The sequence below is a fragment of the Nothobranchius furzeri genome, chromosome 3 (assembly GCF_043380555.1).
Source record: "Nothobranchius furzeri strain GRZ-AD chromosome 3, NfurGRZ-RIMD1, whole genome shotgun sequence".
NCBI lineage: Eukaryota > Metazoa > Chordata > Actinopteri > Cyprinodontiformes > Nothobranchiidae > Nothobranchius > Nothobranchius furzeri.
In genome coordinates this window covers 4,664,785-4,691,228 of record NC_091743.1, presented here as the reverse complement: position 1 = coordinate 4,691,228, position 26,444 = coordinate 4,664,785, and the positions used below count along the sequence as shown (strand labels likewise).

The 26,444-nt window shown below is 46.4% G+C and overlaps 1 protein-coding gene across 8 annotated transcripts in view; it reads left to right on the top strand.

The window, feature by feature from the left end:
- The window catches only part of usp48 (ubiquitin specific peptidase 48), a 157,396-nt gene that overhangs the window by 103,215 nt on the left and 27,737 nt on the right, over window positions 1–26,444 (top strand). For all 8 annotated transcript variants that reach the window (XR_011520076.1, XR_011520077.1, XR_011520075.1 and 5 more), the window contains 7 exons: window positions 5,132–5,206; window positions 5,324–5,448; window positions 7,893–8,015; window positions 8,095–8,156; window positions 8,273–8,383; window positions 12,663–12,793; window positions 14,693–14,799. Coding sequence is in view for 2 of the 8 variants with exons in the window: in XM_070549125.1 (XP_070405226.1) it covers window positions 5,132–5,206; window positions 5,324–5,448; window positions 7,893–8,015; window positions 8,095–8,156; window positions 8,273–8,383; window positions 12,663–12,793; window positions 14,693–14,799 (734 nt within the window). In the remaining 6 variants the exon portion in view is untranslated. The remainder of the gene's footprint in view (window positions 1–5,131; window positions 5,207–5,323; window positions 5,449–7,892; window positions 8,016–8,094; window positions 8,157–8,272; window positions 8,384–12,662; window positions 12,794–14,692; window positions 14,800–26,444) is intronic.

Genomic DNA, 26,444 nt, shown 5'->3' with positions numbered 1-26,444 from the left:
GCGAAGACCTGAGCGACGTCGTGGTATTGAGGAGGGACGAGCGTCAGGTCTACGGGAGGGGCTGCTCCATTCCGAGGTGTAGGGGAGCCCCAGTGGTTATGGCAACCCGTGCCCCAGGCCAGGACCTTACTGGTGGGCCAGGAGATGTGAGGCTCATGACGGCAGAACCAGGAATGACCCAGGATGAGTGGTGTAGCCGGAGCCCTGATGACCAGGAAGTGGAGGGTTTCCAGGTGGAGACCCTGGGTTCGGTGGGTGAGAGGGTACAGCATGATGGGCCGGCCGTCCACAGAGGTCACGGGAAAGGGTTGGTCGAGGGCGGTGAGGGGTATCTTGAGCTGAGTAACCAGTCCATGATCGATAAAGCACTCCGCAGCCCCAGTGTCTAAAAGAGCCTCCAGTCTGGTCGGGCCTTGGTCCAGGTGGAAGGAGACCGGGAGAGTGGTTCGGTGTGGAGCCGGAAAAGTGGAGACTCCGGGCGGGACAGCCCCTACTCCGACCCAGAGGGACTGTTTCCCGGTCGTTTTGGGCATATGCCACGATGGTGACCCAAATCCCCACAGTAAGCGCATCTTCCCTCCTGATAGCGCCGTGCCCGTTCCTCAGGGGGGAGATGTCCGAGCTGCATCGGCTCCTCCGTCGGTTGGTGAGCCGGACGGCGGGGTGACGTCCTGGTGTGTATGGGAGCTGACATGCTGCTCGGCCGGTTCAGGATACAGCGGTCCAGTTGGAGAGCCAGATCCACTGCCAGGTCCAGGGAGGTTGGGGCCTCGTGCCCGATCATGCCCTCCCGGATTCTAGGTGGCAATTCCTCCAGGTAAACGGCTTTTAGGGCGGCGTCATCCCACCTCAATCGAGCGGCTGTTGTCCGGAAGCGAGAGGTGTACTGAGCCGCCGTCTGGGAGCCCTGGCGAAGCTGAAGCAGCCGAGTCTCGTCCGAGACTTCACTGCTGGGGTGCACAAATGTCTTTTTCATCTCCTTTACAAAAGTCATTGCAGGCAGGAAATTTCTGATTGTAAAGAGCAGCAGCCCATTCACCTGCTCGACCTGTCAGCAGTGAGGTCAGCAGGGCGACACGAGAGCAGGATGTGGGGTAGCGAGCCGGCTGGCACTCAAAAGTTATGGCCAGGGTCGCCAGCATGCCCTCCGGGGATCCCCTGGTTCCGTCCCACTTCTCTGGACGGCTGAGGCGTGGTTCCATCCTGTCGGTGATGGCTGTGGTCTGTCATTGCAGAGCGGTGGACAGCTGGAGAACTAGCTCGGTGAGTGACTCAATCTTTGTGGCTTGGCGATCAGCTATGGAATGAAACTGGTTCATCTCGGCACGGAGCTGGCTTATCTCTGCCGTCTGCTGATCCAAGGTTGCGCGCTGTTGAGCCACTTCAACATGCAGACGCGCGAACTCCGCTGGGTCAACTTGTGACTCAGTCATCCTGTCAGGTTCGGTGGCAGAGCTGAAGTGTGGCTGAGAGGATCTGTTGCCCAGATGGAAATAACCAGCGTGGTTATCTCCTGTAGGTCAGGATTGAAGGTTTGAGGGCTGGTAAGCCTGGAAACTCGATACAAAGTCTGGTGAGAACGATGACTGAGTAATGAATGAAACGCCGGCACTTCCTTAAGTAGTGTCGGCGTGATGACGTCAGCCGCCACGTTGGTGGCAGGAATGATGGGAAGTGGTGGCGAGAATGCTGGGAAATGAAGTCAGCGGGAGGAGTTCGTAACAGCTTTCCCCTCCTAAGGTGTCGAGTTGTTGACAACAATCTCCTCGAAGCCATGTGGAACTCTCTCTCAATGGTCTCACCAAACTCCTCCCATGCCTGGGTTTTTGCCTCTGTAGCTGCATTCCACTTGGACTGCCGGTACCTATCAGCTTCTGGAGTGCCACTAATATGCCCACCCCTGCTCGACATCTCAAATCAAATTCAAATCAAATTCAAATTTTATTTGTCACATACACATTCATACACAGTACGAAATGCAGTGAAATTCCTTACACAACTGCTCGTGACCTAAGAGTTGAAAATAAAAAAACTGTACACCACGGATTAAAATGAAGGGTAAATTAACTGGGAAAGAGTAAGGTAAAATATATCTGAATTAAAATTGAATAATAGAATAGCTTTACAACAAAATACACAACACAATACAAATTAGAATAAAAGGTAAATTTAGCTGGGAAGGAATAAGATAAAATATATATAAGTTGAAGCTGAGAATAAAGTAACTGTACAACAAAATACATCGTATGTAAATGTATAAGAATGTGTGAAGAAATAAAAATATCTGTACAAAACAGCGGCTGAACAAGTATTAAATGGAAATGAAAAATATATATATATTCAATGTCCGGAGTTGTGCAAACCACATTTTAGTGACTTTGTAGTGCAACTGTGCTTAAGCAAAGTCCAGACTGTTCAGTGTGTGTGAGAACCATATGTGTGTGCACTTACTATGTGGTGGTGTGGTTTAAAGATTGTATCGCCTGCGGGAAGAAACTCCTCCTCAGCCTCTCTGTGTTGGTCTTCAGGGAGCGAAATCGCTTCCCTGACCTCAACAGAGCAAACAGTCTGTTATTTGGATGGCTGAGGTCCTTCACGATCTTCCTGGCCTTGGTCCAGCACCGCCTGCTGTAGATCGAGTGCAGGTCAGGGAGCTCGGAGCGGATGGTGCGCTCAGCTGATCGAATAACCCTCTGTAGAGCTCGTCTGTCCTGCATGGTGCTGTTCCCGAACCAGGTTATGATGTTCCCCGTCAGGATGCTCTCTATGGTGCACGAGTAGAAGTTCCTGAGCACCCTGGGGGGCAGTCGGAAGTCTCTCAAGCGTCTGAGGTAGTAGAGACGCTGCCCGGCTTTTTCACCACGCTGTTGATGTGACAGGACCATGACAGGTCCTGCGTGATGTGAACACCGAGGTATTTGAAGCTGCTCACTCTCTCCACTGGGCACTCGCTGATGACGGGGATCTGGTAGTTCCTCTCCTGCTTTGTGCTGAAGTCCACTATCAACTCCTTCGTTTTGCTGACGTTTATAAGGAGGTTGTTCCTCTTGCACCAGGTCTCCAGATTCCTGACCTCCTTTAAGTAGGCCGCCTCGTTGTTGTCAGAGATCAGGCCCACCACGACGGTATCGTCAGCAAACAATGATGGTGGTGGAGCTGGTACTGGCCACACAGTCGTATGTGTACAAAGAGTACAGCAGGGGGCTTAGAACACACCCCTGGGGGGCTCCAGTGCTGAGAGTGGTGGGGGCTGAGACATGTTCGCCCATCCTTACTGCCTGTGGTCTGCCAGTTAAGAAGTTGGAGATCCACTGGCACATAGATGAGCTCAGTCCCAGGTGCTCCAGTTTGGTGGTGAGTGTGGAGGGAATTATGGTATTAAATGCAGAGCTGTAGTCAATGAAGAGCATTTTAACATAATTCCCCCTTCTAGTGTCCAAGTGAGTGAGTGATGTGTGGAGGAGATGACAGATGGCATCGTCTGTAGAACGATTTGGACGGTAAGCGAACTGTAGTGGGTCCAGTGTGTCTGGTAGTGAAGAAATGATGAAGTCTCTGACCAGGCGTTCGAAGCACTTCATCACTACTGAGGTGAGGGCTACGGGGCGATAGTCATTGAGAGAAGCAGGGTGGGGTTTCTTCGGGACAGGAACAATGATGGACTCTTTGAAGCATGTGGGGATCACCGACTGAGATAAAGAGATGTTGAATATCTCAGTGAACACAGGAGCTAGCTGGTATGCGCAGTCTCTGAGGATACGACCTGGGATGCCGTCTGGTCCTGCTGCTTTCCTGGTGTTCACTCTCTTGAAGGCTCTCCTCACGTCATGCTCGGAGATGACGAGCATGTTTTCCGGTGCTGGCAGTATCTTCCTGTCTGCAGCCGTTAGCGCCGCTAGCGCTAGCGTCGTTGGAGTCCTTAGCTGCAGCCTCAAAGCGAGCATAGAAAGTGTTCAGCTCGTCTGCCAGAGTCGCGTCCGCGTTCGTCATACTGGTTGTTGGTGCTTTATAATCCGTTATTGTCCTCAGTCCCCGCCACAGGCTCCTAGAGTCACTCTGTTGGAGTTGTGACTCTAGTTTCCTCCCGTAGCGCTGCTTCGCCTCTTTTACCGCCTTCCGCACGTGATATGATGCTGCTTTGTACGGGTTCATGTCCCCCGTCGCGAGTCCCGTGTTATAGGCAGCGGTGCGGGATCTCAGAGCTTCGCGGATGGTTTTATCCACCCACGGCTTCTGGTTGGGAAACGTAGTGATAGTCCTTGTCTCCACGGTATCATCCGCTAGTTTCCCGATGAATCCCACAACCGCTTCTGTAAACACATTGACGTCATCAGAGCTGTTTCTGAACATCTCTCAGTGGGAGAGTGGTATAGTGTCCAACCCCTCTCAAGGAAACTGGTTCCGGAGCCTGATCCATGTGTTGAGGTGACTCCGACTATATCTAGTCGGAACCTCTCAACTTCGTAAACCAACTCAGGCTTCTTCCCCACCAGAAAGTTGACATTCCAGGTGCCAAGAGCCGAGGATCAACCCGCCAAGCTCCCCACCTTCAGCTACCACTCGTCACACACTCCACCTGACCCCTTTGACCCTTCTCACAATTGGTGAGCCCACGGGAAGAGGGACCCATGTTTCCTCTTGGGGTTGTGCCCGGCTGGGCTCCATGTGTGAAAGCTCGGCCGCCAGGCACTCGCCAACGTGCCCCGGCTTCAGGCCTGGCTCCAGAGTGGGGGACCCGGTGACCCATGTCCGGGCAAGGAAACACTGTTTCCATGTATATTTTTTCTAATGAGGGGTCTTTGGGCTGCTCTTTATCTGATCCCTCACCTAGGACCTGTTTGCAATGGGTGACCCTACTAGAGGCATAAAGCCTCTGACAGCTTAGCTCCTAGGATCATTGGGACACTCAAACCCCTCCACCACATTACAAGGTGGCAGCCCAGGGAGGGGGCTGCTACCTTAGTTATAGGGACAACATTTCTTCATGTGAAGATCACTCTGCTTAACTTGTAATGCTTAGTTTCCCCTTTACTGTCAACATATTATTTTTCAGACGTCCTTTTGTGTCTACAGCCATTGAATTTAAACACACATAACATATTGTTTGTCTTCTTGCTACTTTGGTGTCTAGACTTTGCTTCAGATCTATCAGAGGCCCTTGAGGATGAGATGAAGACTTTCAATGAAGATATCGTCTGCAGTCATGGTATTTTTCATTTTTCTGTATAAAATAATATAATGTTGACACTGACATTTTAAATTGTTTTATAATGTCATCTTGGTAGTATAAGGATCTGTTTTGAAGTCTGTGCTCTTGCTGTAGGAGGCCTGAGTATTCTGGAGACAGAACGGAAGCTAGTCTCTACTGAAGTGTGGACCAAGCTGAGAAAATATTTCCCTAAATCGCCAAAGTTCTCGCAGAACCAGGAGCTCTGTCAGCAGTGTCTGGTAAAATCAGCTTGAACATTTCTGAGTAAGCCTTAGAGGTGCTTGCAAAGAGGTGGATAAGATCCAACACAATTACCTCTGCAGTGTTGAGACTAATTTGGGCATCTGAGACATGCAACTCCATTGTCTGTCCTTGCGAGGGCTCTCCAGCAGGCTCGCAAGGACGGACGGAGTCAAGCCCACTTTTCTAAACATCCGTTCAATGAGATGGAGAACACAAGCTTGTGATTGGTCAGGATGCCACTGTTGTCAACAGCCCTGCCATTTTGCCCTCTACAACATAAAGAGACCCTAAGATATCTAGCAGCTGACACTGGAGGAGTAACAGATACGCAGCAGGCATTTTATTCGTGGATGGAAATGACTGGAAACATGGGTGTAGAGGAGCTATGTCTGTAGTGGCAGAAAAGAAGGCGTGAGGTAGAACATGTATGAGAGATGTGAGACAGCAGTGAGCTGTGAGACAGCAGTGAGGTCCAGAGGAGAGACGATGCCGACATAGGCAGAACTTTGTAGGGCTGCAACTAACGATTATTTTCATAATCGATTAATCTGTCGATTATTTTTTTCGATTAATCGATTAATCGGTTTGTTATTGTTTAGCTATTTAACCTATACAAGTGATGAATACATTTCAGTTAAGAAAAAGAAAAACATAAGAGAATTGTGCAGTTGACTGCAATCTATTTTATTGCACATGAACACAGTCAGCGGTGTAAAATGAGCTAAACAGTGCAAAATATCAGTCCAGAATAATTTTTTGGCATCAAAATATAAGAGGTAAATTCCATAAAAAATAATGTAGAATCTAGAAAAGAGTTTGTAAGTGGTATGCATTGCTGGGGGGTGAGTGTCTTGTTCCCCATGTAGTTGTCCATCGTTGCTTGTTTTTTTCTGCATAAGAAACACAAATAGACTGAAATAAGTACACATATAAAATAAAGCAGCACACACACTACAAGACTAAATCAATATTACATTATTTGAATTAATTAACAATATACAGTGATCATTTATTTTGACAAAAATGTGTTGTGAGGATTTTTACAGTGTTAGACAGTAAAACAGCCTTTTAATAGTAAAAAAAAAAAGTGACTTTCTGAATTTCTCCTGTATTTAAAAATTGAAAGCGTACAACTATGCCGCGTTATATTCACCTGGACACAGCTCGTCTGTATATTTTTCTCTGCGGAGTTGTCCTTTTTTGAATGAGGAACATAGTTATGGGTTTGTGCCGTTTTTCTCTTAACGAGAACATTCATATAAACAGACATGCTAAATTTGGCAAGCGCATGATACACAACACGGAGGAGATTCACGATTGCATCTAGTCAATCAGAAGTAGAACACCGTAGACTGACACGGCAAAAAAACATGTTTAACATCCACTATAACGAACTCAGCTCCCAAATTTGATCTACGTTAGCTTGTTTATTTTCTGTTACTTACCGGATTTACTGGACTTTCCTCTGCTGCATCAGCCCCCACATGTTTTCGTCTCAAATGTTCACTTAGGGACGTTGTGCTTCCGTGCCATGCTAGATGGTTTTTGCATATTTTGCAGGTCACCCGTCTTTTCATGGCATCTAGAGTGAAGTGCTCCCATACTCGTGAGGTTTTTGTCCGGGGTTTCTCTTCAGTTTTGTCGCTTCTATTTTTCTTCCGTATTTCTTCTTGTTCTGCCATCTCTCACAGCAAGATGCGCGTCAGTAACTTGTTACGTCGTGAAAACCGAAAGCACTTATTGGCTCGTTTCTTCTTCTACGGCTCCACTGGTAGATCAGTGGCTCATTACTGCCACACACTGGCAGCAAATTTAACAGATTGTAACCAATGTCAGATTGTGGTAAAGAAATAGACTTTATGCGGTAAAATATGATTATTAAACAACTAATCGATGACTAAAAAAAGTTGTTAACTATTTTAATAATCGATTATAATCGATTAAATCGATTAGTTGTTTCAGCTCTAGGTAGAAGGATGCTGAGGTTGGAGCTACCAGGCAGGAGACTGAGGAGAGGACCAACAAGGAGATTTATGGATGTGGTAAAAGAGGACATGAAGGTAGTTGGTGTGAGGGTTGAGGAGGAAGAAGACAGGACTAAATGGAGGCTGTGGAGACCTCTGAAGGGACACGTTTAGAGAGAAACAGGAGACATGAACATACATCACCTAACAGAGTGATGATCTTAGGGGACAAAAAAAGGGGAGGTGGCGCTGCATTTCATTTGGCTGTACGCTGCTCAGGTGCGCTCTAACATGTGGACTGTCTGGATTTGTTCAGCCTCCCTGGCCTTATTTAGATCAAAAGCATGAGAAAGTCAGATTTACTTTGAAGCTTCTTATTCAGAATTGGGTCAAAATGTGATATCAGAATTTCAGATTCACATAAAACGTGTGTGGGTTTAGAGTTCATGTGTTCAATGTTTCCTGCTTGTGCCCAGACATTAGAGCAGGAGGAAAAGGACAATGAGGCGGTCAGTAAGATGATGGCTCTCGATCAGAAGAGCCAGCTTCCCAACCTCTTCCATGAAAAGAACCGACCAACACTCACAAAGTGGCCTCAGGTAAACACTAGCTAAGTGGTACCCTTCAGAGCATTTTACGCACAAACATAGTTTATGTTGTTTACCCTTGTTTCTCCAGGGCACAGATGTCCTTTACATTGTCCCTCTGTTCTTTGTTGATGAGTGGAAAAAATTCATCAGGTGTGTAAAACAAATCAAATGTTGTCAAACATCACCTGTCTTTGAATGATGTTAGCCTGTGGGTAAAATCTCTGCTCAGCCACATCCAGATGTCTTCATGCCTCTGCTGATTTTAGGAGACCCACTAAATCCTCTCCAGTGTCCAACGTGGGCAACACTCTGCTGCTCTGTCCTCACGGGGGCTTCATGTTCACCTACGAGTCTCTGATCAATGGAGAGGCACAACAGTGGGTACTAGTTCATTCATGCATTACATCTGTAAGCAACACCAGGCTGCTCAGTGGTTTCCTGTTATAACACATTATTATTATTATTGGATGTAATCCCAGAGCAGATGGATTTTCTACTGTGGATCACTGGTCACAAACTGAGTTAACATTCAGGGATGAACACTGTTCAACTAAGAGCAAATCTTGTTTAATGCAACTAATAGTTTCATAAAAGCAGTGTTGTAGTTTGGGGTGTTACTAAAGCAGCAATAACAAATCTGCAAAACAAGCTAGTTTTTAAACACAAACATTGTCACAGAACTCTCAAACCTCCCGTCAGGAATCATCCCTGGGCCCTACCCTCTTATACCAGAACTCACATTATCAGAGTAAACGAGATAGCGCTAAACACCAGTCTCTGTTTTCTAGGTCCAAACGTTTTTTGTTGTCCTTGACTGCAAATGGTGTTTTTCTTTTTGGGACTCTGGTAGTCTGTCCTAAAGTTGAAGTGGTAACAGTTATGATATTATTGACTGGAGAACCTCTCACACCAGTGTTGAATACGTGAGTGTGATGAGTGGAGGACCCAGGGAAGTGTGGCGCTTTGGTGAAACTGACAACTGGATGGTCCAATGGTTGGTTTGGGTCTGAATCGTGTTATGTTCGACAACAGTATAGCAATACTATACTATACAGCAGGGGTCTCCAACTTTATTTGGCCCATGGGCTACTTTTACACAATGAAAATACATGAAGCCACATGATTTATTGACATTGATCATTTCTAGGGCTGAACGATTAATTGCATATGCAATTAAATTGCGATGTGACAAAAGGAGATTTTCTAATCGCAAAGGCGATTGTTTTCCCAAATTACGAATTAGGAACATGCTAAATTATTACATTTGGAGTCTAATAAAAAGTAAAAACTGCCATTAATTAAATAAGTACAGACAGATATTTTAGTAAAGCTAGAAAACTGTACTTCAACTCCACTGAGTTTTGGCTAGCAGCTGTGAACGTAACTGAACGTCTGCATGGACAAGACGTCAAAAACTAAACACAAAAGACTTCAATAAATGGAACACTTCTTTCCTGCTAATACATTTTCACAGTTGATGCTAATACCTGTTCTCCTTCAAGGGATGTGCTCCTGGCTGCAAAGCATTGCACCTTCAAATACAAGATGTTGTCTTTACTTGTGAGTGTTCATGTATGTGTAGACAAATAAACTTGTTGATATATGAAGATACGTAAACTTGTTTATATTCAGTACAAGTTACATAGATCTTTTTTTGCTTCCGTTAGTTGAAAAATGAGAAAAGGCCCTTGAGAAAATAATTGTGAATAAAATCGTGATTGCGATATTAAAGAAAAAAAATCGGAAATAGATTATTTTCCAAAATCGTTCAGCCCTAATAATTTCCATGTTTGAATATGCTTACTATGTTAGAAATGCTTTGCTTACTTTACTAAATTGCATTGTATTCACTAGTTTATTTCACTTTAAATGGCATTTAATACAGTCTTTTGAGTTGTGTTATGATTGTTTTCCCAAACATGTAACACAAAAAGTCTCATAAAATGAATAGAGCTGAAGATCATTTAAAAGTAAAGTAGAAGCTAAATGTGATGAAAGCACTATATACTGAACTGAAGTAAAAACTGTAAAACAGGAATAACATATCTTCCTGCTTTCCTGATTTATTCAATCATTTTATGTTTGTTTTTACTCATGAAAGTTAAGGTTTGCCTCCAGGGACGGACTGGGACTAAAAAACAGCCCTGGACTTTGACTAAGCCCGGCCCAAAGTAATTGGCGCGCGGAAATTCGGCAGCAATAATATGTGGTCAAACCATCAAAATTATAGCAACAGCGCTAATGCTGTCTATATGTTGTATTAAAAGCTGTATTACTGATAAGCTTAATAATTTATGCAGTAATTAATCTTCTTACTGCACAAATAATACCACATCTAAATGAAAATGCAACATTACAAATGTAACTTCTGTATTTAAGATTTTCAAAGTTTGTGAGAATTAACTGTAATACTACTACCAACCTTTTTACGTAAAACCGCAACATATTTCTTATTACCCACTGCATGTGGCCTTTTACAGCTAAAATGTTGAAATTTAGCTGTTATCATAAAATAAAATTGCAACCTAACGCCGGGGACACACTGGCCGCGGAAGCGCCGCGAAAATGGGACCGCCTTCATTCGGCGCCCTTGTTAAGCTATTCTATAGACCACATGGGCCGCCTTGTGCCGCGAAGCGCCTTGTGCCGGCGCGCGCCGGCGCTCCAGCCCGTGCCGTGCAGCGATCATTTCGGCATCTGCTCTATTTTTTTCGCGAGCCGCGGGTGAATCGCGTCAATTCTGGCAGGAAGTCAAACCTAGACATAAGAGGCAGGCCGGTAAAGTTAACAAAATAAAGCATTTCAAAATAAAATTCCGCAATAGTCAAATGTGTTCGTAGTCAGACACTGCAGAAAACCACACGAATACACACACACACACACATCGAACTTGTGTGCATGTGTGACCACGTGAAGGGGGGAGTGGTTTGGGGTGTCTTTTCACTGGAGCAAACCGGACAGAGAGGCAGAAAGTCTGAGGCAAGCAGTTAAGATGGATGACTTTAAATTAATTATGGAAGTTGACAAACACAAGGTGCTGTACGACCCCCGAAAAACATGGTTATTTACGTACCCATTTCGGAAGAAACTGTTAGGATACAGCTGCAGAATTGGAGCGGGTTCCGAGAGATTCAACTGGCAGAAACAACTCATAACATAGGTTCACACACACACACACACACACACACTCAAACGTAGAGGAAAAGAGCTGAGAAAAGGCAGAGAGGAAATGGAGGACACAAAGTGTTTAAAAGAAAAACTACAGCTGAGCTGAGGCGCGCCTCGACTGGGGCGCTTCTGATCTGAACTGAGGAGCGGCGAGCAGCGGCCGAATTTCGTGAGCGATTCGCTTCTCGGCGCTTCCGCGGCCGGTGTGTCCCCGGCGTAAACATGAATTCCTAACATCAGTCCTTGCAAATGTTTCTCCTCTTACATTCCATACTTACTTCCCCTGGATTTGCCTGTGGAACCAGCACATCTTTCTGTCCCTCATTACTGCTTGCACGTTGCTGTGTAGCTATCTGCCTGACTTCTTCACTGCTGTGAACCTGCTGCGAGGTGCTGTTGCTGGCTGTACTGCTAAATATGTCAGTTAATTTGTGACATTTAGAGGCTTCAGCATCTAATGCCCGCAATTTTTTTTCTCTTGCCTTCTCAGCCCCACCCTTTTCTTTCCTTTTTTTTCTTTTTTTACTAGCGGCCGGGTTTTGCATCATTTTTTTTCTACTTCCTTTGCCCCCTCTCTGCTTCAGCTTCTTCTCCTTGCCTGGTGGCCACTGCCAATGTAGCTGGCATCCAACTTAGGAGGTGCAGTGCTGCCACCTAGAGTGCTGGAGCGTGAAAGAGCTTTGAGGGGGGAAAAACAGGTGTTGAAAGCATGCGTGGAGAGTGGTGGGAGAGAGATTTTAAAATCGTGTTGCATCATTAAGATGAGATAATCAGCTGAAACGGTTAAGGGAAATATCTTTAAACTACACTATCATCTTCATAAGCTGTTATCGCAGATAAAACATGTTTGCTGAAAGATTTGGGCCATAATCAGATTCCTATTTTACTTCCACAAAAGGCTAATTTTAGATTAGATTTTACAGAAAACAGATGGCTTGCCATTAAATTTACAAGTCCGGCAGGACGGCTTGCTGGCTGCTTCCAGGTGAGTGACTTTCGTGTTGGAGACCCCTGCTATACAGTCTAGCTATACTATGTTAGCTCATTGTTTTGATGCATGAATAAAACGGTTTAAGTTAGCTCTTTATGCAGCTTGCTTTTGTAGCCTTACCACTTTAACTATTTGTTTTTCAGTCATATTGAAGTTTTTCCCTTTGGGAGCTGCAGGTGACACTCACAGCTTTTCTAACCCAAACCCTAACCAGAGGGTTAGATTGGGAATCCATAACCCTCAGAAAAGATTTGAAAACATGAGTGGGTTCTTCCATGTCTTTAGTGAAACTAGCAAGTGTTTGTTATGCTGCTGGGATGCCAGCTTGAACATCAGGTATAGCTCATGCAGATTATACATTCAGACATCATGGAACTAGCAATACAGCTAAAGGTTTAGGTCATCCCACTACATCCCTACACAAAGTTTCTTCACTTTTTTCTGTGACATGTTTGCATATGTAAGAGAAAAGCTGCTTTATGCTTTGTCCTGTATAGTGTAACGTTGCTTTGGCCTGACGAGTGGGAGGTGATCAGCAGGCTCTTCATTGTTGACCACTCAATATCCATCCACTGCTTGAAACAAAGCACATCTAACGATGGCTCCGCCCAGTTCACCACCCAGCCTGGTAAGATCTCTGAGCTCCAGCAAATTTCTACCCTTATACCTTCACATGTAGTGTCTGCAACCAGTATAGACACCAGTTTCCTATCTGGGACCAGTATAGACACCAGTTCCTTGTCTAGGACTGGTATAGACACCACTTTCCTGTCTGGGTCCAGTATAGACACAAGTTCCCTGTCTGGGACCGGTATAGACACCGGTTCCCTGTCTGGGACCAGTATAGACACTGGTTCCCTGTCTGGGACCAGTATAGGCACCGGTTCCCTGTATAGGACTAGTATAGACACCGGTTCCCTGTCTGTGACCGGTATAGACACAACTTTCCTGTCTGGGACCGGTATAGACACCGGTTTCCTGTCTGTGAGCGGTATAGACACAACTTTCCTGTCTGGGACCGGTATAGACACCGGTTCCCTGTCTGTGAGTGGTATAGACACAACTTTCCTGTCTGGGACCGGTATAGACACCGGTTCCCTGTCTGTGAGTGGTATAGACACAACTTTCCTGTCTGGGACCGGTATAGACACCGGTTCCCTGTCTGTGAGTGGTATAGACACAACTTTCCTGTCTGGGACCGGTATCGACACCGGTTTCCTGTCTGGGACCAGTATAGACACCAGTCCCCTGTCTGGGACCAGTATAGACACCAGTTCCCTGTATAGGACTAGTATAGACACCGGTTCCCTGTCTGTGACCGGTATAAACACAACTTTCCTGTCTGGGACCGGTATAGACACCGGTTCCCTTTCTGGGACCCTTAGAGACACCAGTCCCCTGTCTGGTACCAATACAGATACCAGTCCCCTGTCTGGGACCAGTATAGACATCAGTTCCCTTTCTGGGACCAGTATAGACACAACTTTCCTGTCTGGGACCGGTATAGACACCGGTTCCCTGTCTGGGACCGGTATAGACACAACTTTCCTGCCTGTCTGGGACTGTTATAGACACCGGTTCCCTGTCTGGGACCGGTATAGACGTAACTTTCTTGTCTGGGACCGGTATAGACACCGGTTCCCTTTCTGGGACCCTTAGAGACACCAGTCCCCTGTCTGGGACCAGTGTAGACACCAGTTCCCTGTCTGGGACCAGTATAGACACAACTTTCCTGTCTGGGACCGGTATAGACACCGGTTCCCTGTCTGGGACCCATAGAGACACTGGCCCCCTGTCTGGGACCCATAGAGACACCAATCCCCTGTCTGGGACCCATAGAGACACCAGTCCCCTGTCTGGGACCAGTATAGACACCAGTTTCCTGTCTGGGACCAGTATAGACACAACTTTCCTGTCTAGGACTGATATAGACAACGGTTCCCTGTCTAGGACTGGTATAGACACCGGTTCCCTGTCAAGGACCCGTAGAGACACCCGTTTCCTTTCTAGGATCAGTATAGACACCAGTTTCCTGTCTGGGACTGGTAGACATATAAGTCTCCTGTCTGGGACCGGTAGAGACACCAGTACCCTATCTGAGGACGCTATAGACACCAATTCTCTGTCTGGGACCAGTATAGACACCGGTTTCCTGTCTGGGACTGGTAGACACATAAGTCTCCTGTCTGGGACCAGTAGAGACAGCAGTACCCTGTCTGAGGACGCTATAGACACCAATTCTCTGTCTGGTACCAGTAGACACACCAGTTTCCTGTCTGGGACCGGTAGAGACATAAGTCTCCTTTCTGGGAGTGGTAGAGACACCAGTACCCTGTGTGGGACCGCTATAGACACCATTTCTCTCTCTGGGACCGGTAGAGACACCAGTTTCCTGTCTGGGACCGGTAGAGACATAAGGCTCCTGTCTGGGGCCGGTAGAGACACCAGTTTCCTGTCTGGGACCGGTAGAGACACCAGTACCCTGTCTGAGACCTGTAATTCTAGTGATTTTTGTCTCCGTGTTTAGAACTGTGTTGGGAGTGCAGAGAGAGCTTCTTGTTCCAGCAACAGCGGGATCTCAGGGAGTATACCCAAGCAACAATCTACATCCGCAAAGTCCTTGAAGATAAAGGGGTGAGAACCCAAAACGAGCATCTGTTTCCTATCAGATCCACAGATTTCCTGTAGCCAATGCCTGTAGAAATTAGAGGCCAACCCTCTGCGACATCATCCATAGGTTTCTGAAGAGTTGAATTGAAGGCCAATGTGTAGTTCCCTGCACCGCCATCTTGTCTGTGCCACACATCTGGTCACTCCCAGACAATACAGAAATGGACAAATAGAAACATTTAGAAGAATCTTCTCCAAACACAACATCCCGGTGTTCGGGGGTTATTGGTCAACGAATAATTTGTAAGCTTTTACTTACTTTTTGGATTCTTCAATAAAATTCGTAAATATGGAAATATTTACCGATTTTATTACGTAATTAGGATATCCGGAGATATCCTCGGGGCACCACCCTTTGAATTTGAAAGGGAAATGAATCCAAACCTCTTATCAATCTCGTCTAAACGTTCCGTAAATCCTAACGAGCTGCAGTTGAATTTATATATCACACAAACAAATTACCTGAGACAAAATCTTAATTGGCAATGACCTTTATTAACTAATATATTCACTTCAGCTCCTTCTAAAGTGTTAATCAATCAATGTCAACCAACTGATTTTATCAAATGAATAACAACAATGAAACAATGAAATGATACCATAAAACAATCTGACCCCAATGGATGGTTGTGTTTTAGTCTTGTGTCCTCCTAAACACTGAAAACAAGTATGTGTGTGTGTGTGTGTGTGTGGGTGGGTGGGCAACTTGCACTTTAAACTTCGAAGCACGTTCAGTCACAGTAACTTAAACCAAACTTCAAAAACCGCTTCATTTAAATCAAGAAACAACACAAAAAGATCAATCATAAATGAATATCTAATAGTTTGTCAGCCTGGCCACAGCATAACACTATTTAAGATATTAAACAATGACAAACAAAACGGCTTACTCTTCAAGATGATCCAATGGCGTTTTTGGTACGGAGAAGGAAAGCCGTCTGGTAATTTGAAGCAATTGCGCGGTCTGGTTGCTTATTCTGAACTTATTAGAAGAAACGGAAGGAAGAGAAATAGGAAAAAAAACAAAAGCTTGCGTGTCGAACCCCAAGGCGTCCCATTTTGTGTTCGCGCTGCAGGTCAGATGGTTTCTCCGTTGATTCCAGCGGCTCGGCCTCCGTCTGTGCGTTCAGTCGTAGCAGCGAGCGACCTCTCCAAACATCAGCTGAAGCTGAACACAAAGAGAGCAGATCTGATGGTTTTCCGCTGCTCTTCAGCCGTCAGGCCTCGTGCCTGAGTCCGGAGCTGGAAAACGAGTGCCTCTTCACGCCAGTTGAACTGGAACAAAAGATGGAGTTAAGTTTCATTTCGCTGGGATTTATAGCTTTCAGCGGTCGGGCGGGAAGACTCTGTGCGGCTCTCGCACATGCGCAGAACTTGTGTTCCTGGGTTCGACGGTGACGTCATCTTGTTGCTTCCGGCTCAAGGAATCATGGGAAATGAAGTCTCTCTTGGCGCTGGAATTTATTATCTGCTTTTTCAGAGCGCAGATGACACAGTTTTTGGAGAAAATGCTGCGTAGCAATTTTCTCATGAGGGCATGCTGGCGCTGGAATATATTCCAGCTTTTCAGAGCAGATGACACAGTCTTTTGGAGAAAATACTGAGTAGCAATTTCTTATGAGGGCAGACCCTCAACACCGGTAAACTTTAAACCAACAACACCCTCAGACAGAAACTGGTCCATCCAAAAGACAAAACACCCAAACAGAAGCTCAGTGGTGTCGTTTATGCAGTCCAGTATAGTGAGGACTGTCCAGACCTTTACATCAGGCAAACTAAACAACAATTACACAAGAGCATGGCACAACACAGGAGAGCCACCTCTTCAGGTCAAGGCTCTGTAGTCCACCTACACCTGAAGGACAAGGGGCACACCTTTGAAGATGACAAATTACAGGGTGGGCCATTTATATGGATACATCTTAATAAAATGGGAATGGTTGGTGATGTTAACGTCCTGTTTGTGGCACATTAGTATATGTGAGGGGGCAATCTTTTCAAGATGGGTGTTGACCATGGTGGCCATTTTGAAGTTGGCCATCTTGGATCCAACTTTAGTTTTTTTCAATAGGAAGAGGGTCATGTGACACATCAAACTTATTGAGAATTTCACAAGAAAAACAATGGTGTGCTTGGTTTGAACAAAACTTTATTCTTTCATGAGTTATTTACAAGTTTCTGACCACTTATAAAATGTTCAGTGTGCTGCCCATTGTGTTGGATTGTCAATACAACCCTCTTCTCCCACTTTTCACACACTGATAGCAACACCCCAGGAGAAATGCCAGCACAGGCTTCCAGTATCCGTAGTTTCAGGTGTTGCACATCTCGTATCTTCACACCTTAGACAATTGCCTTCAAATGACCCCCAAAGATGAGTCTAAGGGGGTCAGATCGGGAGATCTTGGGGGCCATTCAACTGGCCCACGACAACCAATCCACTTTCCAGCAAACTGTTCATCTAGGAATGCTCAGACCTGACACCCATAATGTGGTGATGCACCATCTTGCTGGAAAAACTCAGGGAACGTGCCAGCTTCAGCGCATAAAGAGGGAAACACATCATCATGTAGCAATTTCAAATATCCAGTGGCCTTGAGGTTTCCATTGATGAAGAATGGCCCCACTGTCTTTGTACCCCATATATCACACCATACCATCACTTTATTTGTTCCAGCAGTCCTGGAGGGATCTATCCAATGTGGGTTTGTGTCAAACCAATAGCGGTGGTTTTGTTTTTTAACTTCACCATTCACATAAAAGTTTGCCTCATCACTGAACAAAATCTTTTCTTGTTTAGCCCATTCAGCAAATTCTGTGCGCCGATCTGGGTCATCCTTGTTGAGATGCTGCAGTAGCTGGAGTTTAGAGAAGGCTGGGATAAAATGCCAGTAGTACCCAGCGAAGCCCAAAAAGGATTTCACCTGTTTTACTGTCTGATGTATGGGCCAATCTTCCATGGCTGCCATCTTTGCTGGATCTGTGGCCACTCCTTCCTCACTAATCACATGTCCAAGATAGGTTACCTTTCATTGGAACAAGTGGCACTTGGGCTGCAACTTCAATCCATGTTGGTGGAGCTTTTGGAACACTTCACTCTGATGGCGCACGTGGCTGTCAAAATCAGCAGAAAGCACAACCACATCATCCAAGTAAATTAGCAAAGACTCATTTACCGTGTTTCCCAGGCAGCACTGCATCAGCCTCTGGAATGTGGCAGGAGCATTGCACAAGCCAAATGACATCCGTTCAAACTCGTACAGGCCTACAGGTGTAGTAACAGCAGTCTTCTGATTGACTGGGTCCATCTCCACTTGCCAGTAACCACTTGCAAGGTCTAAAGTGGAGTACCATTTAGCAGTTTTTAACCCAGTCGGATTCTTCGATACGGGACAAGGGGTACGCATCCTTGTGGGTCAGGGCGTTCAGCCTCCTGTAGTCCACGCAGAAGCACCAGCTTCCATCCTTCTTCACTAATACAATTGGTGCAGCCCAAGGGTTGCGTTCTCCTTCACAATCCCACTGTTGATCATGTTCTTCACAAGGCACTCGAGGAGTACAGATGCTTCCCTCTTTCGCTCCCTTATCTTTTTTTCCCAAGGCTCTTTGTCCTGCCTGCCCACAGAGCGCCTCTCTGCATTTCTTCTGAAAAACTCTATTTTTACCAACCATGGATTTGATAAACTGGTCATTCAATGCGATCGATAAGATTTTTTCAACAATTAGAACGGAGCAGGGGGCTCCCACATGTCCACAGGGGACACACCCGGTGGGATATATGTTGGATTCCAGGAAGGAGTGGAAGATCATATGCCTCAGTCAGCTGTCCTTTGAGGACATCGAAGACGTGTGGATATTCGGCCTGATGATCACTGGATTTCTCCTGATTGGAGTGGGAAGATATCTGGTTTTCTGGAAATTTGGCAAGACGGGAGCGATTGGAGGGCGACCCGCACCCACGGAAAGCACCGTCCGTGTGGAGACTTCTCATACTGGGACGTTACTCGAGGTGAATCGTAAGCTAAACAATGTTCTAGCTGCGATACCGGTATTGGTGCGCAAAATGGATGTCATCTCGGAGAGAGTCACCGGACGGTATGGACAGGTTTAAAAACCTAAAATTGGCTTCACCGAGGGACTGGAAATGATCAGTTTAAAAACTGAAGGCAAAGAGGAAAATTTTCTCAGCCTGACCCAAACAAATTTTTGTTATCTGAATCTGACGCCCTGGAAGCCTTGAGCTGCAAGCAACTAAGACCCCCACGAAGGAATGCAGACAGATGCTGTGAAAACCCGACTCCCCCCCCCCCCCCCCCCCCCCCCCCCCGCCTTCGGATTGGTGGACTTCAGCCTAGCTAGGTGTTTTTTTGCAGAGCAAAGCTGCCCTCCTGGTGGAGGGTAACTCTGAAGTGCCTTTTTTCCCCTCCACCTGACTCTATCCTCATGTAACCCTCTTATCTCTATTAAGGTAGCGCAACTCGGGTTGCGAATTACCACAGTCACCAATTCTTGTCATGTGTGTCTTGCCCTTGTCTGATCTCTTAATTGTGTGTACTGAAACTAATTTCCCTCTGGGATTAATAAAGGATTGATTGATTGATTGATGTTTTGTAACAATCAATCAATCAGTCAAACAAAGCTTATAATGCGCCTTCTGCAACCCTATTGGGAAGCCCAAGGCGCTGAACATGGTGCAAGAGAAAGTTAAATATGGTGAATAAATCGAAAATAAAAGCAATTCAAATTACAAATTGCAAAAAAGGTAAAACATTCTAGTAGAAGACAAATGGGTAAAACAAGGGATAGAGTGAACCAATGAAAACAAGAAAATAAAATCAACATACAAGAGGGCCAAATTCAAACACATTCAGGAAACGCCAAGCGGAGGAGGTGGGTTTTTTGGCGACTCTTATGGGCCATTCCCATCTTTACTGGGTCGGCCCGGGCCGGGTAGCGTAGGTTGTTTACATATCTGGGTGGCCTGGTATTTTTCCGGGCCAACCAAGGCTCATTCTCAGCCCTCTTCTCGAGGGGGTCTGCTTCAGGCCGACCAGGGCCAACACACCCACTGCTGACAGCAAATTCACACCTTCCATTAGAGCAAGCCTCTGATTGGTGGGTAGAATCAGCCCACATGGGCTTAAGGCAAGGATGTGTGAATTCAACCGGGCCAGGCTGGGGCCGACTGGGGCTACCCGGCTCGGGCCGACCAGGTACAGATGGGAATGGCCCATTGAAGACTGGCAGAGAGGGGGAAAGCCTAACTGAGGGTGGCAACTGGTTTCAGAGTGACGGTGCTAGGACTGAGAAAGCCCGGTCCCCGCGAGTACGACACCTAGAACGAGGGACAGCGAGCAGGCCTAGGTCGGAGGAGCGCAGAGCGCGTGATGGGGAATGTCTGTTCAGGAGTGTGGCTAGATAGGGGGGACCACCACCCTGGATGAAATTATAAACAAAGACGAGGAGTTTGAAGTGTGAATGATAACAGACCGGAAGCCAGTGCAGGGAGGCCAGAACCGGACTGATGTGGTCCCGTTTCCTGGTCCCAGTCAGGAACCTGGCTGCGCTGTTCTGCACAACCTGTAGGCAACACAGTGATGACTGACACAACCCTGCATAGAGAGAGTTGCAGTAATCAAGCCTAGAAATTACAAATGCATGCAGTACCCGCTCCAGGTGGGCTCTTGACAGCATAGGCTTGATTTTTGCAAGGCGTCTCAGGTGAAAGAAACTGGACCTGATCACAAAGGTGATGTGAGCATCAAATTTAAGTCCAGCATCAATTTTCACCCCCAAACTGGTGACAGCTGGTTTTGAGTAGGGAGAAAGAGGGCCAAGATCAACATAACGACCCACAGCACTGCTGTTGGGGTGAAAAACAATGAGCTCTGTCTTTCCCTCATTCAGATGCAGAATGTTGGCCATTAGCCAAGACTTCACCTCGTTAAGACAGGACACAAAGGACTGGATAGTGACCTTTCTCCTGACACAATGGAGAGGAAATCTGGCAATCGTCAGCATAGAGATGGAATGATAGGCCATATTTACAAAAGATTGACCCCAGAGGAAGCAGATAACAGAGCACGTAGGTCAGCATAAAGACTCAGTGGAACAGGCCGATACGTCTCGCGACTTGGCTGCACAGTTCCAGTTGGGATTTGATGCTTCACAACCCCAGTGCGGCCAAAATCCTCATCATGGCTGGAAAACACTTTGGCCCATTCCTGCAGCAGACTGGTCATCACTGTCTGTTGGTTGGATGTCAGCCCATTTCCCTGCAATGACATAACAGGATGAGACTTCAAGTCATCAACTGTATCTGCAACCCCTAACCGGCTCACCAACACTTCCACCATGTCTGGTTCCACTGTGTGGAGAACCAATTCTTGTTCCCTCTTTATGCCATCTTGCGTCACCTCCTACACTTGGGCAAAGGGCTGACGTTGCGGGACTTCAACTGGTAAGGGTTAGGATTGCAAACCTTACAGGGCACCTTTCCACCTCTTAATGTGGCCAATGTTATACCCACTTGCCACTCTGTAGCACTGTCTCTAAGAGGTTCCATAGTTTTGAATGCCGCCAGCCCCGGGTGGCTTCCCTGCGTGAGAGCAGACCAAACAGCCCGACAAATGTTCATGCCCAGCATACCCTTACTGGATCCCAGGCAGTCATCCTCAACAATAATTACCCCCTTTTCAGGCACATGTACTTTCCCTACTTGGCAGTCCACAAAGGCATAGCCCATATAGGGGATCTTCAGGCCGTTTGTAGCTCACAACGTCAACCAAGGGAGGTGGCCAGGGCTGGTCACACTGGTCCCCTTTGCAAACAAACTTTTGCTTAACATCGTCACTTGAGAACCATTATCAAGAATAAGGGGAATAGAGTGGCCATTCATTTTAACAGTAACATCAGGGCACTCACCAACCAAAGTAGATGTGGACTGAGTCACCACAAGAGTTGCGGGCTCCTCCTGAGTGGCAACCCCCACAACTTTGCCCTCAATCGTGGGGGAGGTTAAAAATCCTGCAGCCTGGATGATCTTTGGGAGCAGTAACATTGTACATATCCAACTGCCCCACATTTATGACAGATGGGCCTACCTTGAGCGTCCCACTGATAGGATGGTGACCTATCTGGTTGCTGTCACCTCACCCGAGGGGCCTGTGTTGAAGCTGGGAAACGATCAGTTCTTGGGACTGTAGGGACATCCTTCAGGGCCATCTGTGTCCGCATTTCTTCCATGAGGTCCACTGCAACAGCTTTCATCAGCTCCATAAGTTCTTTATTCATGTCTTCCATCACCTCTGCCTGGCACTTGGCCTGCATCTGGCCATCTTGTTTTTCATTTATCCGAGTGTCTCGACTCTTGGAGACTGGTGCAACCACCCTCTGGGAAAGAACCACATCCCCATCCTGCAGTTCCTCGGCCATAGCCCGTGCTTCTCTGCAAGCTTCGGAAAACGTCATGTTCTCCCGGCGCCGCAGTTGTCTGCTCAACTCTTGCTTTATTGGTCCTGGTTGTAGTCCCACCATCAGCTGATCCAGTAAAAGGTCCTCATCACCATCAGCACCAGCCTCATCTCGTTCCCGCCATCTGGAAAATAATTCTCTCAGTCTCAAGATGAAAGAACTAATGTTCTCTTCTAGCTTCTACCTACAGTTGAAGAAGCTGGCGCGTAGCTGCGCTCTAGTTACTGGTTTGGTGTGCAGTGTCTGTAAAATTTCTAAAACTTTCTGTCCAATATCCTTATCTCTGGAACTAATGAACTGCAGCTCTCATTTGGGCTCCCCCTCTAAGGCACCAATAATAAAATCTGCTTGCTGCTGTTGGCTCAGCCCCTGTGCCCGCAACATGGCTTCCACCTGAGCCCTCCATTCCCCAAATTTACTTTGATAACCGTCAAATTTAGGAATCCAAACAGCCCCCATAAACCATGGTAAGACAAACTGTGCAGTAGCCGGTGAGGATGCACTACACTGAGCAGCATCCATTGTTTAGCTTTCTCAAATCCTTTAACAATGGAGCTGGAATCCTGCCAACAACGTCACCATGCAGGTTTCCTTATTCCAGCATTTATAAAAGCTTCAGTGTTACAGAAAGACTAAATCCGGATGGTACGATCAGAAGGTTTATTCTCACACAGTTTGTAAAAAATGTCCTAAAAAACAAGTCTTTGCAGCTCAGATTAAAACAGTTTGTCCCCACCAAACTGGAACTTGAATGGGTGTGTGGTGTATTATCCTTCCTGTCCTGCAGGGGGGCTTCCACAGATTTCCCTCAATCTCCGCTGCTGATGATAGTCTCCCAAATATGGCCCGACTTCCTCTTCTGGGGCTGCCTCATTCCGTCAACGATTGTGTCCACTCCAATGCATCATCAGCCGGGGGTGTGCCGCTGTCCCGCTCCTCTTCTTTCCTCGGCTCTGTCTCTGCCACTGTGAGGGAAACACAAGGAAATACCTCAGGGGGAGCATTCACTTCTCCCAGAATCCACAGGCACAGTTGCAGCAACAATATTTCATGTTCCTTTACTTAGCTGTTTAGCGGACGTTGACTTATTTTGGTCTTACGGCTGGAGGGACTGGTGCTCGGCAGCCTCGCCTCTGTCAGTGTGCCCCAGGGCAGCTGTGGCTACATCGTAGCTCATTCCCACCAGTGTGTGAATGTGTGTGTGAATGGATGAATGATACACTGTAGTGTAAAGTGCTTTGGAGTCCTTACTCTGAGAGGCGCTATACAAGCGTGGGTCATTTATCATTATCCTCCCGCGGCGTCCTCTGGTCTCTCCCAGGAGACAGAAATCACCTGTGCGGTAATCCAAGCTGATTTCAGGAGGGCAGATCCCGTTACTGCTCTGTTGCTGCTTTCCCTGTTCCACTGCACACACCCTTCACTTGTCAGTGTCCTTATGAAAGGTCCAAACCCCTCAGTGGTCCAATCCGGAGCCGTATAGTCTGTGATTATGAGCTGCACAGCTGCTCTCAATCGGAAGTTCATTGTCCCATGCTCAAACAAACAAACAAAAAAAAAAAACAAATCCATGCAAGTAAACAAGCAAACATCTCAAAAAAGCATGCAATTGGTAACCACAGCAAACACTGACTTCTGCGCAATAAAGGAGCACTGCATAAAATGCCCAACTTTGACATTAGCTTGATACATTAGCGCTATCAACTAATGGTGCATTTGCTTCCTCCCTGTAATTTGAAAATTCCCACTTCCAATTAGGAAAAATTAACAGTTCGAAATTGAACGGCAAAAAGAATGAAGATACATAGTAAATTTAGTTCACAGCAGAGATGTTTGCTTCAGTGTAATCAGCAGTTTATAAAACTACAAGGACCCACGTCACACAGTTTATAAAACTACAAGGACCCACGTCACATAGTTTATAAAACTACAAGGACCCACCGTCACACAGTTTATAAAACTACAAGGACCCACCGTCACACAGTTTATAAAACTACAAGGACCCACCGTCACACAGTTTATAAAACTACAAGGACCCACCGTCACACAGTTTATAAAACTACAAGGACCCACCGTCACACAGTTTATAAAACTACAAGGACCCACCGTCACACAGTTTATAAAACTACAAGGACCCACCGTCACACAGTTTATAAAACTACAAGGACGCACCATCACACAGTTTATAAAACTACAAGGACGCACTGTCACACAGGTTGTCCAGAGGAGAAAGGAAAAGGAGAACATAGAGCTGGTTTAGTTTGTGAAACAGCACAATATTAAGATACAAACTGTTGTATTGTATCGAAGTTTCCTTTAGTTTTATCTGTAGTTTGTAATACTTGGTCTCATCAGAGTTATTCCAGAGGGATTAGAAGAGGATTAGGAGTTCATGGAGCTGGGTTTGTTTTTGCATCATTTAGAAACTATTATGTACTTAACCAAAAAAGGTGAAATAACTGAAAACATGTTTTATATTCCATTTTCTTCTAAATAGCCACCCTTTGCTCTGATTACTGCTTTGCACACTCTTAGTATTCTCCTGATGAACTTCAAGAGTTATGGGCTCGACACATGGGAGGCGACATCGCCTCTCCTCCATTCATTTTCAATGAGACATGCGAGACAAAGCGATAATCGCGGGTCTCTCCTACCAAGCGAAATGCGAAAAACGTGCGTGTGAAAGTTTGCACTCGTGCACTTGTCGTGCATGGACGACCCAGCGACGCGATCCCAGAAAGTTGAAACATTTTCAACTTTTCATCGCTGTCGCTTGGGCGAGGACCAATCAGCGGAGGTTTCATTCACTGACCAATGAGCGGACATAATGCTCCGCACATCTCCGAGCAAACATGAAGGAGAAGTTGATTATTATTATGTTTTATAGTAAAATCAGAAGTAAGATTTCACATAACTCTAGCAGCACCTTGCGAAACATCATATCTACCACTTTATTAACTCTGAACCGCTTAAATAACCTTAATTCCCTCCAACCTGACACAGCCAAACAAAACAACGGAAGTTTCAATTTCGCCATGGAACAGAACGCGTAGACGGCTTTGCCGCTGGCCGCTACCGCAGATCGCCTCCCGTGTGACAGGTAATAAAAGCGACAGCGACAAATTTCGCTGATCGCGGTCGTTTGTCGCCTCCCGTGTGTCGAGCCCATTAGTCACCTGAAATGGCTTTCCAGCAGTGTGGAAGGAGTTCCCAGAGGTGTTTAGCACTTGTTGGCCTGTACTGTACACACACACAATGTGTGTGTGTGTGTGTGTGTGTGTGTGTGTGTGTGTGTGTGTGTGTGTGTGTGTGTGTGTGTGTGTGTGTGTGGTTAAAAAAAGAGAACTAACTAATTATTAAACACTCCAAGGTATTGAAAATTGGTACCAGGACACCGGTACCAATTATGGGCCATTCCCATCTGTACCAGGTCGGCCCGGGCCGGGTAGCCCCAGTCGGCCCCAGCCTGGCCCGGTTGATTCCACACATCCTTGTCTTAAGCCCATGTGGGCTGATTCTACCCACCAATCAGAGGCTTGCTTTAATGGAAGGTGTGAATTTGCTGTCAGCAGTGGGTGTGTTGGCCCTGGTCGGCCTGAAGCAGACCCCCTCGAGAAGAGGGCTGAGAATGAGCCTTGGTTGGCCCGGAAAAATACCAGGCCACCCAGATATGTAAACAACCTACACTACCCGGCCCGGGCCGACCCGGTACAGATGGGAATGGCCCATTAGATACCGAGAGTTGGTACCAAATTGATTGAAATGTGAAAGGTATCCATCCCTATCCCCACCAATGGCTGGGCGACTACCCGGTTTACTACCAGCAAGCTCTGTTCCCCCGTCTCTCATGTGGCTCATGCAACCTCTCCTCTTATCCCATTTCCTCCAAGCGTTCCAGCTGCCCACGGCTGCAGTCAATCAGCTTCCCTGCTGCAATCAGCCTTCACTCACTCCTTTCCTGACTTACCAATCACACACTACAGTGCAGAGTTTTGGTACCCAGCCCAACCAACACATCACATTTAAAGCAGCGCCATGGTAAATACTTCAACAAGGGAATTAAAATACAGAAAATATTTTTACTTTACATGGGCCAACGGTGGCACAGGAGTTAAGTCCTTGTCCCATAATCTGAA